At 35.8% G+C, this 13536-nt stretch overlaps 1 protein-coding gene across 1 annotated transcript in view; it reads right to left on the minus strand.

The window, feature by feature from the left end:
- Positions 1 to 13536, minus strand: part of CDIN1 (CDAN1 interacting nuclease 1) — a gene marked incomplete at its 5' end in the record, with an annotated part of 219308 nt that overhangs the window by 152945 nt on the left and 52827 nt on the right. The window contains 4 exons of the mRNA XM_081114040.1: positions 658 to 730; positions 4044 to 4104; positions 10722 to 10786; positions 11678 to 11723. Coding sequence (XP_080970166.1) covers positions 658 to 730; positions 4044 to 4104; positions 10722 to 10786; positions 11678 to 11723 — 245 coding nt within the window. The remainder of the gene's footprint in view (positions 1 to 657; positions 731 to 4043; positions 4105 to 10721; positions 10787 to 11677; positions 11724 to 13536) is intronic.

Here is a 13536-nt window from a genome sequence, read left to right on the forward strand (position 1 = left end):
TAGTAAAAGAGCCAGCACTGAGAGCAATTATCCTGATATTCATGACTCACTTTGAATATCACATTGAATATTACTCATAAATCTTTTACGAGCACATCCCCAGAGCTCACTTAACAGCCGGTTTTAATCATGCAGTTGACACAGAGAAAATAACAAAATGTATTTTTTCAGTGGCAAATTAATTTAGGCTTGAACCTCCTCCTGTAGCTCTATTCTTTCCTCTTTTTATTTTTTATTTTCATGTATGAAGGCCAGTGAAATTCACTTTCACATGTGGAAGTAGTATTTCTCCAATCCTGCTGAATTAAAATAAAAAAGGATGAACGTTTCTTTTAGAGTCAGTTCCTGACAGAGATTTTTTAAATGATGTATCTTGTTCTATATATGAAAGATGAATCAATTCTTGAGTTTGATACACATTGTTTTATTTTGCTGAATGGCTAGATGGATGTAGAATTTAGACAAAGAATAAAACATTATTTGAAGAGTAAGTTGTGGGTGGTCCCTTCTATTGCATTTAATTGTCATTAACTGTTCATGATAGCTGTTTTGGAATCTGGCTCTCATTAAGTAACTTGAAATGCTGTGTAAATTATTTTTGAATTGGGCGAAGGGAGTAAAAGAGTACCATTAGGAAAAAGGAAAAAGGTAACTCACGTGGAGTTTCCTTGTGTTCTTGTAGAAACCTCTCCAGTATAATCCGGGCCATTAATGAGGGTGCGTAGTCCACCTTCACAAAACAGAAACAGAAAATTAAAACTGTCAAGTTCTTCAAGCAGTTGATATTCCAATGTTTTGTCAACACTGAAGATTAAGTCAATTTTAATCAACCACAGCAAGCATCATTCATTAAAATCTTTCCCACTCCTGGTGGCTTCCATCATAATAAAATTATAACAAGTATGATCTGTCTGTTGAAAAATAATATATGGGTCAAATTTGTTAAATGTAATATTGCAGCAAAAAAGATGGAACAAGTTGGAAATAGTATTCATCTAAAACAGTGAAATGAGCTTCTCTCACCTCTCCTCAATTTTTTGATAGGCCAGTATTATTTTTTATTCTAGCCATTCTTCTTCCTTTCCAACTATCTCTATTTACATGGTTTTGAATGCAATTTCAGGTAAAAATCCCTTTGTTAGTGACTATTTTTCAGAAACTGAATTAAATTAGCCATTAAAAATATAGATTTTACTGATTTGAGTTTATTTATCTTCAAAGACCTAACTGGAATTGTGGAATAAGTTCTTTATGTATAAAATATCTTGTTTAATGAAAAAAATAGCCGTATTGTAGAAATATTAATAATAAAAACAATAATAGTACCTGCACTATAAGATTGCCATCTTTAATCTTATGAGAAATGTTACTTAATCAATTTAGTTAATACAGAACCCAGGGAGGTGACTTTTTTAATTATTATTAAATAAAGGATCAAACAGAAAACAGGGAACACACAATCCAAAAGTCATTTTAATTAACTAAAGATGTATCTACTCTTTTGGAAATGCATTTTTTTTTTTCGTTCTCAGATCTTTTATTAACTATCAATTTAATTTCACCAGAAAACTGGTGTGTGTTTTTCAAGAGCAATAATCATTCCCTAAAAAAAGTCTTTTTATCTGAGGTGTAAGATAGCAAATATTCCTCAAATATTATCACCATGAATTTTTCTTGACAGCTTTTCAAGTCCCGTAGCCATACCAAAATTTTTTCTTGATTTAGTAACTAGACAAAAAGGCTGGCTTCATTTGTATGAACAGTTTTTTCAAATATGTATGTACTTGGATGCCCTTAAATTCCCCAAGTAGAAAGAAATGCTTTCCACGAAGCTGCTTATTCCTAGTAACCCACATCAGAGCTGACACATGAAAAATGGTGAAATTACTGAAGGTAGTCCAGCCTGAATAAGGACTACCTTATTAGTTCAGGTACTTGCATCTCCCTAATTTTCATATTAATCATGTGTCCATCTTTCTCTGAAATAGGGCCATCATGCTTCATGTCAGAATTTAGCATGTAAGTAAAATTCATAGTGCTTCAAATCTCACTTGAAAATATTTGTGTGGAGAGAGCAGAATGACTAATCTTATTATTATTAACAAAGTGAGATTCCCTAAAATGTTCATTTTTAGCCATGAAATAGGAAAATTGGTATCAAGACATTTATAAAATCAGTGACGGTCACATACAGTCCCTACCCCCAAATCAACAATAATGCAGAGTTCCTGTTTCAGAGAGCCACTGCACACTGTAATGTGCCAATGTTATATATTTCTCATCAGTTTTTACAGTTTCCACTGATTAAATATATATTGACTCATAAAGCATTCCCAGCACATCAGTTGTCACCAGATGCAAGCATATGTCATTTAAGTATTAACTATCATATAAAAATGGCAGCTTTGGTTGTTTAGAAACCATAATCTGGTACCAGTCATTCCCAAATTTCCCTAATGCATAAGAATCTCTCAGAATACAATGATCTCTGTACTAAGCTGCAGCCAAGAAAAAGGAAAATAACCATTTCTTTTCTTTGGTTAAATATTGCTGTATGTTTGCAGTAAATAATGGGTTTTTTGACACAGGAAAAAATGTGTCAGTGGATTAAAATTTTTCATATTACTAGAAGATGGAAGTTGAGATCAGTTAAATAAGCTAAGCTCATCAAAAATATCCATTAAAAATTCAAATGAACATAAACTGCTCCTATATAAAACGTATGCTGTCAATATCATCTATAAAAATGTGTACCACATTTGCATCACATTCTTTCTAGATGCTGTACCCAGAATGCTGTTAGCTCACTCTTTTTCATAAAGGACAATCACTAAATCCTACCTGCAAAATACCTCCAACTGCTAATAGAACTGACTCACAACAAACAAGTCTGGAGATACTTAAAAACCACCTTGCTCTAGAAATAGAAAAAAATTAATAAAATACATGTTTTGCTAGGAGGAGAAGAGAAAATGCATTCTATATGTTAACTATCCTATCCGATGGTGTAGACATTGCCTCGACTATTAAAAGCTTCTAGTAACTGAGAGGTAATTGCTCCTTTGCTGACTATAGGGTTGTACAGCAGACAGAAGCTGTGAGAGAAGCCATCCTTCCTTGCTAATGTAACATGTAGAACTTGCTGCTACTGCAACACTTAATGCTCACAGTACCGAGTCATCTTTAATGCAAACACACATTCTCTGCCTTGCTTCTATGTTTTCCATTATAATGCAACACGAAAACAGTGTACATTTCATTCCATCCCTATGAGATTTGCATAAGCAGTTCCAAGTCACACTAAATGCTATATTGCTCTTATTATAGTGGATAAATATTTTAAAGTTTAGGAATTAAATATTTTTTTTCAGTATGCTCTCTGCAACTATTATGAACTTCTTATAGCTTCCTCATTCATAGGAAATCTTTAGGGTTTCCTTTTTCAAATGTAAGACTATTATTGGTTTCCCCAAACAGAAGCAGATCAGAGTGAACAAATAAGCAGAATAAATCACTTTATACTTGGTGTTAATAAGAACAGTATGCTTCTTCATAAAAAGAGACTTTTCTACAAGGCACATATATTTTATTATAATAAAAGTTTGCTAACAAAAAAATGAATCAAGTAAATGTTACATCTTTAAGTATACAATTTCTCTCTTCATTTTTATAATAGCACAGATTTTCTTGGCATACATCTCTTTACTTGACACAGGTATTTCTCACACTAAATTAGGACAACACATCCAAAGAAGAGCATGTCCTGAACTGTTTGGCTGAAATTTCCCACAAAATAAGAAACCAAGAAGTTGTTTACACGTTTGTCTCAAAAGAAGCAGACTAATTGCGTTAACTGATCTATTAATCTATGGGGTTCTTTGTCCAATTATTAAAAGTACAAACAGACTAGGGAGAAATTTAAATGTCAAATGCACCTCAAAATCTATTTTTTCAAAGGTTAATTATAATTTTAAGCAAAGCTACTCTAGAGAGGCCCCTTAGGTTTCATGCAGGTTAAAATAAAATAATAACAATAACATTACCTCATTGGCCAGCTCCAGGAGCACTGGGGCAGCTCCATTTTTCCCCACTCCATCCAGGTACCTAGACAAGACAAAGCCAAGTGGTGATGCAGTGACAAGAAAAGGCCAGCATAGACTTGTCAGCATCCCCTGTGTGTACATGTTTCTCCTGGGCAAATGCCACGCTCAACTCTAGTTAAAGTATGCTACTGTCACAGGAAGGCATTGAAGGGAAAAGGATAACAAAACAACTGACCTCCAAACCACTGGCAATTAACCAAAGTTGGGGGCAGGAGGTCTGGGCATATCAGCCTCCCCTGTTCTCACTTCCCAACATGTAAAGTGAACCTAGAGGTGATTTGGGGGTGGGGTGGGGACAACAACACCATGATCCCTATCATCCTGGCTTTATTATGAACTTCTTATAGCTTCTCACTACAACCATCTCACGGAAAGGAAATAAGTGCACTTATGATTTGAAAAAAGCATTTATGGCCATGGCCAGTGTGGTCAGTGGTTAGAGCACTGGCCCTCACACTGAAGGGTGTAGGGTTTGATTCCTGGTAAAAGGCAGGTACCTGGGTTGCAGGTTTGATCCCCAGACCTGGTTGGGGTACATGAGGAAGGCAATTGATCCATGCATCTCTTTCACCTCTCCCTCTCTTTCTCTCTCTCTCTCCCAGCTCCTTCCCTCCCTCCCTTCCACTTTCTAAAAATCAATGGAAAAAATATCCTCAAGTGAGGATTAACTAAACAAAAAAAGCATCCATGAACCCAGATCACCTTTTTATTTATTTTTGTTTCACAGGACTGGTTGACACCTTATTAGAAAAAACTGGACCAGACTTGCCATCAGTGGGTCAGTACTCCTTTACCAGGCAATACAAGCCATCAGCTTACTGGCCCTGCATTTCTGTCATAGCCTCCAGCTCTCCTCACCTCTAAACCCATTAAAAACAAAAACAAACAAACAAAAAACAACACACACACACACACACACACACACACACACAAAACCCTAAGTCTATCCCCCACATGTGATTTTTTTAAAAAATAAAAATTTGGATGTACCATTTTCCTTCTTAAAGCACTTCAAAGGCCCCGCATTCAATCTCAAAATTAAATTATAACCACTTAAGTTCTTGTAAGGTTCTTCAAAGTCTTGTTCCCACCTATTCTATTTGGTCAGCCTCATTTCTCTTCCCCTCCCCAACTTTCACAAGGAGAACTCCTGATTCTTCTTATATGTCACCCACTTCAATCCACCACAACCCAGAAGTCAAGTGTCCCTCATGTGCAATCGAGGAGCACCTTGCACACCTCTCCATCATTTAGCACAGCATATTGTATCTGCCAGTTACTTGTCTACATCAAACTCATCCTCCACTAGAAGGCTGAAAGCTCATGAAGCAGAGGAATTGTATGTCATTCAATTTATTAAGTCTAGCACAGTTCTTGGCTTATAATAGGTGATTATATTATACGTACAGATTTTTCTCTTTAATAAATGATTATATATATATATGTTCTTTTCTAAATTAAATGATTTTTACAACCACATTGGGCAAGAAAATACAATTAAATATGGAAATTTTCTGTATAGTGTACTGTTTAAGTGAATACTTGTTTGATAGTAAAAATCAAAGTCAACAGATGAGGTTTTACAAAAAATGCTAGAAGCAGATATTAAGTTACATTATTTCACAAGAATGCTTATAAATATGTATAATTTTTCTATAAACCAAGTGGGGGGAAAAGCATATTTTTCAAGGTTGGGAGAGTGTCAGGATCATTACAACTTCAAAGCAATTCTAACAAGTCCATTTTTAAATATATTGAAGCCTTTCTTGAATAAACAGTTTAGGAATACAACTGGGAAATAAGTACTTTCAGAATCAAGGGCAGGGAGGCATGTATGGTTCAAAGAATGGTCTCGGGGAAACAGGTCAGCTAGGAACCTCCCATCAGCTTACGACATTCCCACTGTACCGACAGGCTGTGGCCAATCAGTTCAGCCAAGAAGACCAGCTCAACGTGTGCCATAACCACCAAAAGTGCACATTCATTAAGGGTTCAGATTCTGGGTCAGAGTCGTTAAGCCTGTACTGATACCAGGATATCTTTGTAACTTCCTACTCAACGTTCACTTATCCCACAAAGATTGAGAGCTAACTACGCCTGTGTTGGGCCTATTCTAGGTTATGAAGCAACAGCAGGGCACAAAACTCCCATGGCTCCTGGCATCACATGGATTACATTCCAGTGGAGAGACAATGAAAATACAGAGACATAAGTACGTAATATAATGACATACACTACAACAAAATGATAAACATACTTAGATGGGTGGGCCAGAAAGCCCATCTCGAAGGCAGTGACACTGAGCAGAGACCTGCAAGAAGGAAGGTGGCGAGCCATGGGAGGAAGCCTGTGCCCAGCAAGAGAACAGTATGTGCAAATGTGGGGAATGTGCTGGGGTTGTTCAAAGACCAGGCAAGGCTCTAGTGTGACCAGAGCAGAGCTTGTGAGAGGAGACTGGAAATAACAAGAGAGGAGCTGGACCCCAGACCACTGCCTCTGTTAGAGAATTGTTGCTTTGAGTCCAAATTACATGGTTTCATGTAAACACTGCATCAATCATTATCCTGGGAATGACCAATGGAACATTTCTATTAAGTTTAAAGTAACACGAGATGGTCTAACAATCATAACTCTATTGATACAGTCTATATGATATTCAATGTATGTTCATATTTAATACAGTGGGAATTTCTAATTATGAGCTTAATAAAGCTTCCCAGTTGGTCACGTGGAGAAACCAAAGCCCAGGGTACTGATGAACGTTATCTGGGCTCTTTTAGCTGGCAGGCTGTGAAGTTTTGCAATGGAATCCTGATCAGCCAGGGTCTACCGAGGTGCCTTCATATGCTTAAAAGGGTAACACTGCTTCTGAATGTATTTATTCCCCAATCTATTTCCCAACTATATCCTGTAACACTTCAGAAAGTGCTAGGGAAAAGATGTTAAAATTAATTTGAAGTTTTATTTGTCCTTTCTGAGAACTTTAATTGTCTCCCACATAAAGTGACAGATCATGTTTATGCATATTTTAGATGTGCAATCAAAGCGGCATGCTAAATACAGAAAATATTCAGTGAGGACCTAGTCAGATATTCCTAATGCTACTCTTCTCTTCATCCTCAAAGCATTCCATGCAAACTTACACCACAGGCTTTTCACATGGCTTCTTTCTCTCTCCAACTAGACTGCAAGCACCTTAGGGTAGGGCTGCACAAATGAATGTTGAACCTTCATCCAACAGATCTTTAGCAAAGGTCTGAATTACACTTGGGATATAAGGATGTGATCCTGAACACTACATCCAGGTGACCTGGGCTATCTTCCTAATGCCTACTTGCAAATAAAAACGACATTGCACAGAAGATGTCTGTCACCCTTTAGCTTTGCCACAGGAGGACTAACAAGTAAATATCTTGTGGGTGACACCATCCTGAAAAGAGCTTCAGGAAAGGTCCATTTTATGTTTTTGAGTATGAAAGATATCTTAGCATCTAAGATTAAAATACACTATATAAAATTTTAAATATAAGGCAAAGTTATTTGGTCTTTAAAATTTTCATAGCTATAATGGTGAAACGTAAAAAACCTATTAACTAATGAATAAATACAGCTAATAAAGCTGGCACACAGACAGTGTGTTGGGAGTAAGGATGCAATGAAAGAGAATATTTCTCAACTTCCCTATTGATGGGGACTTGCATTTCTGACCAATTTGTGAGTGTGTCTGTGTGCGCGCACACATTTTGTCAAGCATGTTTCTCGCTTGGAAATAAAATGCCATTAGTACAGTGGGAAAGAATAGAATTGTTTTTCAAAATAAACACTCAAGCTGTGACTATACATACACAACCTGAAGAACAGAAGAAATTTCATCAATAATTCAAAAGTCTGAGAAAACATTTTCTACTGACACTGGGATACTGTGAAGTTTCAGTTAACCATGATGGAATCGCATTGTAGATTATGAAGTTTTAAATACAGACTTCGAATTCTGAATTGTGATCCTCTCAATGCTAGCAAGAATGTGCAGACTCAGGAATTCTCGAAAATTGCTACCAGGAAACCACTGCAACCTTTCTAGACAATAATTTGGCAACATGTAATAAAACCTTTAAATGCTTGTTGTTTGCACCAGTAATTACAGATATAGAAATATTAAGAAACTAATCCAAAATACAAAGATCTATGCATGAAATGTTTATCACAGTATTATTTATAATATCAGAGCATTGGAAACATGTATGTTCAACAGAGGAATAATTCAATAAATTATGATACTTTCATATGATGAAGTAATGCAATCAATAATACGCTTACAAAAAGCTTTCTACAAAGTAATATTATGTCATATACATTTTCCAGGTGTAAAATTCAGGATTCACAATCACATATATAGTATGACCTCATCTAAGTAAAAAAGACTGGAATAAAAAATACCACCATGGCTATTATCTCTGGGTGCCACAATTATGGCCTATCATTCATTCCTTTTTTAAATCATCAAAAATGTGCTTAATTTTCACAATAAGTGAGTATTGCTTTTATAAAAGCAAAAAATCTAAAGAAATGGTTAACATCATCAAACCGCTAAACTGTGTTTTGATAGAGTACAATTTGCCTTTCTCCTAATCAGTTGGAAAACAAAAATCTTTCAAGGCCAGTTTACCTTAGAGAACACAGGGCCATTAGGCCTGCACGTTTAGAACCAAGGCCTGTAAGGTCAATCCATCTGAGAGGTCACAACACGGCCTGCCTCCAAGCACAGTGCAGGGCAGACAGTCAGGGAGCAGCATGGGAAAGGGAGAAGCTAGTTAGACTGCTTTCCTATTGGTCTGTCTATTGCAGCCTGATTTCTTGTTTTTGTTTCAGATTTTGTGTCTCCTCGAAATCACTGAGATTCTCACATTTCAATAAATGTGAAGAAATACAAACACATTTCTGTATTCTCATTATTACCCACTCAACTGTTCTTTGAGTAACCATTCAAAAAGGAAATATTTTTATTTCTGGCCTCAACTTCACAGATAATCCAATAAAGTATGTTCATAGTTTAATAATTAAGTATACTTCTTAATGAAACTAATATTTTAGAAGGCAGCTCTTAGAGATCTTGGAAATCATCTATTGAAACAGCCTTTTTACAATGAGAAGGCGGATTAGCAGAGGGCAGACTCACCGCCTCATAGTGGATCCCCAAATTCCTAGGAAACACTCCATGTTCCTTCACTTCAGTTAACAAAGGCTTTAGAATCTGAACATACTTTTTAATGATGGCCTAAGACTACAATTTTTACAAATAAGGATGTATTTTTCACACGTAAATAACTTTTCAGTCTTTCTTTGGAGGGTCTGAATACCAAAGCAGTTCCTGGCTTCACAGGTTTTGAGCCATTCTTAATTTTATGTGTATGACTTAGGTTGTGACTTTAATTTAAATGTTATTTTCACTAAGGAGATTATGACTTTTGAGTAAATCAATTCAAATTTTGCAAAGATCTGTTTACAGAGGAATTCTCCTAGACACAAAAGTTGTATGTATGAGTGTGTGTGTGCTCCCATATCTTTCTTTAACAGACACTACTACTGAAAACTGAATGAATATTTTATCATATACAGCATAGTGTATACTTTTTAAAAATTCTAACTTCAATAACTTTTCTCTCTAAAAACACTTCTTGATTCTTAAAAAGCATGACACCAGTATTTTCTCTATATAGTAATTTCATTCATAAAATTTTCAGGCATAAAAATCATTCATCTAAAATTAGTACCACAGGAAGGTTGACCTGTCGATCTTAAGTGTAATAATTTAAGAGCATATTTCAAACAGTTTCCCTTTCCAATATGCCTTTAAAATATTAAAGAAACCAACACGTTCTAATGAAACCATTACCATAATAAATTATTGTCATATTACAAAGCCAATAAAATTTTTAAAAAGAGCTATTTAAAATATTCTGTTTTTTTAGAATGGAATGTGAAAACTATTTATAGTAAATTAAGCCAAAACTAAATATCCCATAGACACTATGATGTTGATTTAATGCTCAATATTTTCATTTTAAAATATAAAACCCCTTTTAAAATGTCACAGTAGTACATTTTTGTATATCTCTATATGTCCTTACTTAGTATATGTCTTTTTTTTCTTCTTGGAATCACTAATCCAAAACTGATGATGCAAAATACAACTGCACCAAAATTCAATCTTATTGTTTAATATATTTTCAACTTGCAGATCTAAAGAAATGAATGAAAATTAGTTTGAGAACTTTCATACATACATGTAGATATATGTATATATGAACATAGAGACCTATACAAGCCATGCACTTACAATAAGTTTCCAGTAGTCAATTGAGATTTCAAAATATTGTAACAATTTCCTACATAGTATGTATATACACACTTAATTAAGACAGTCTCACCATATTCTTTAAATCTATAAAACAGAGCATTTGAGAAATCCTTCAAAAATATATTTGAAGACTTAAATAACAGACTTAAAACACTTTCAAATGTTATATAGAAAATTAATTGAGTAATCTAATTTATTCATAATTATTATTACAATTGATAGGTACTACGATACCCTCTAGTGGGGCAGGCAGGTCATACCTCTGGTAATAACTTTCAATTGCTTCCGAAGTATGATGTTTGGCATGGGTTCTCTTAATATGTTTCTGAAACAAAACAGAGAAGATTTTTATGTTGTGTCACATATTAAGTTCAAGTACAAAAATGACATATTTCTTCATCCCAACGTCTAACACATAGGGCAAACTGAATAACAGCTTGGGGATTGTGGTGGTGGTGGTAGGTCATTTTTCCTTCTACTCCATGAACCCATGCATTTTAATCTCCATTGCTGGGCTGGGATGTCTTCAGACTGCACCACAAGGTACAGTATGTATGTAAAAGCCAACAGGGTCAGAGTAATTGAATCTAAATAAGTTTGCGTAGGGTGGCAGAGGGTAGAGAAAAACTTGTTCCCTTGAAAACCTTTGTATTAATTTTCCCTCAATTCAATCCCATCTAAGTCCTCTGCACTCTAGTTTTACAATCCAATTGCCATTTTTAACCAGGACGAACATTGTTTAAAAACAACTTATTTGAAAACTACAAAAAGTAATTCCATCGAGACTTGCCACTTGACTGACACCTGTCATCTCATGATAAATGACTCCATTTTCTGCCTCTCTTGCCTTCTGCCACTCCAGCAATGGTCATTTATCATCATCTCTGTCAGCAATGGAAAGCGGCACTGACAGTGCAAGTCAGCAAACATTTAGCACATGGAACCACGCAACACAGGGAAATTATTATTGTCAGAATAATAATGGTTTAGCATAATTTATTACAGGTCCACCAAATAAGCAAAGGCTAGATGTTATTAGACAGATGGATGGGTAGGCTTGGCAGGCCTCCACTGAGACGCAGGCGGTGCTTGATGTGGAAAGGAGAACATCCTCCAACCCAATCAGAGAGCTGGCAGTTCAATTACAAAGAAATAAAGGGACATTCATCATTCAATTAGGCACCTGTCAACCCTCACAAAGGAGAAAACTTCTAACCTGGTACTCCTGGGAGAAGATGCTCAGCAGAGTGGCCTGCGATTGACTGGAACAAATAAAAGAAGGACAAAGTTAATTACTGGAGTGCACGGCAAAGAAACAAAAGAGAAAGGAGCTTCAAAGGTAGGCCTGCTGCCCTGTAATCTAACAGAACATGAAAACAAGTGTGGAAAAGTTGTTCCAGATGAACACCTCAGACAAAGGCTTGCTGCTGCCGGGTCAAAGAGAGAGAAAACGGGAAAGGGGAAAACGTGACGGTCTCAAAGTCAAGTATCCTATGATGTGGATATTTTTTAAAACTTTAGAATAATTGCAAATCAAATCTGTAGCATGCAGACCAAAAGCAGGTTAAGTTTATTTCCAGCAATAAACGAGAGGGTTAAGCCCCACAAACAATAGGAAATGTGCAGAGCATTTGTTGGAAACGTTCTGAAATTTGTTTTGTTAGCAGACAGGTATCCTCTTCTGTAGGTATTTCAGACTCAGGGGGAAATACTTTGGTCTTCACGAGAAGTAGCACAGACCATTGGAACATTCCCACTGATACCAGTGTGCTTAGAAAAGAGAAGTTTTCATGGCAGGAAGCTGAGGTCCTTGAAGTGAGTCATTCCCAAAGACTGTCATACGCCTTCTGCACCTAGACCTCATGCAACGTCAGACACCTGCCAATGAAGCAAACTGGAAAACATTCTTCCAAGTGAGAGTTTTTTCCTCTCACATTTGTTAACATTTAAAAATGGAATGGAATATCTTTCTCTCTAAAAAAGCAATCAATGCCCCATTGCTACTCTTTTTGATTGCCCTCTGTAGATATAGCCACCTGTCATATCTTGAAAACAATGAATTATCTTCAAAATGTTTTCCTACTAAATGCTATCTGAACAAATTTCAGGGTTAATAATTTGACTTTTACAGTATGCCAAAGCACTGTGAATAAGTAATGTTTTCCTATTCAAGAATGAAACCTCTTGAGCTCATCATAGGTAATTTGGGGAGTGTAAAAAACAAAAACAAAACCGATGACAGCATATTGCTTTTTTCACCATCTCATTTTTTATCATTTTCTGCATTCCTTCATAGATTTGGCTTCTAACCGCTTTCCACTCTTATCAGATTACAAAAAGTGGGTTGAAAATAAAACCATAAGTGTTTACTAAGGAAAACTGGTAATTACTAAAGGATGGTTTCAATAACTCAAAAGTACTGAGGAATTAGTGAATACAATTACAAATTCATTATAGTCCAATTTTTTCAATTTCCCTTTAAAAATGGAAACCACCTTTGAAAGAGTCAACTTTATATATAAAATCTTGTTATGCCTGGCTTGCCTGAGTTTTGCATGCAAATTACAAACCGTAGTAGGGTTGCTGACGACTACCTTCTAAAACAAATAGTAAAATTACACCCAAATCTTAGTAAGCCACTGAATGTTAATACACTAGATGTTTTTGTGCAATAAATGGAACCTCTCCTCATTGTAAAGCAAAACATATTTATGTTAACATAAATTTTTATGGTAGGCAGAATATATGTCGCAGTGTGTCAAAAATATGATGGAAAGAATGTTCTTGTAATGCTCAAGTTGGGGACCAATGACTAAAGAGGAGGAAAAAATTGTGAATAAATTTTAAAAATGCAACTGTAGCTGCCCAGAATGGTAAGGTCAGATGAGATAATGTCTTTAGCCAGAAAAATGTCTTTAAACAGCTTAGAATTCAACTAAAACCCTGGACAAAGACTAGGGAGCAGCCCGTTCTCTCGATGGCCAAGAGGATTAGAGAGAAGGTCCCAGCTTAGCACACTGGGAGTAAACTCTGGTTAGACCTAAAATGAGAAAATGAGTTACTTCACATGGTAAC

Source organism: Myotis nattereri (genome assembly GCF_964212035.1).
Source record: "Myotis nattereri genome assembly, chromosome: 1".
In the NCBI taxonomy this organism is placed as follows: Eukaryota; Metazoa; Chordata; class Mammalia; order Chiroptera; family Vespertilionidae; genus Myotis; species Myotis nattereri.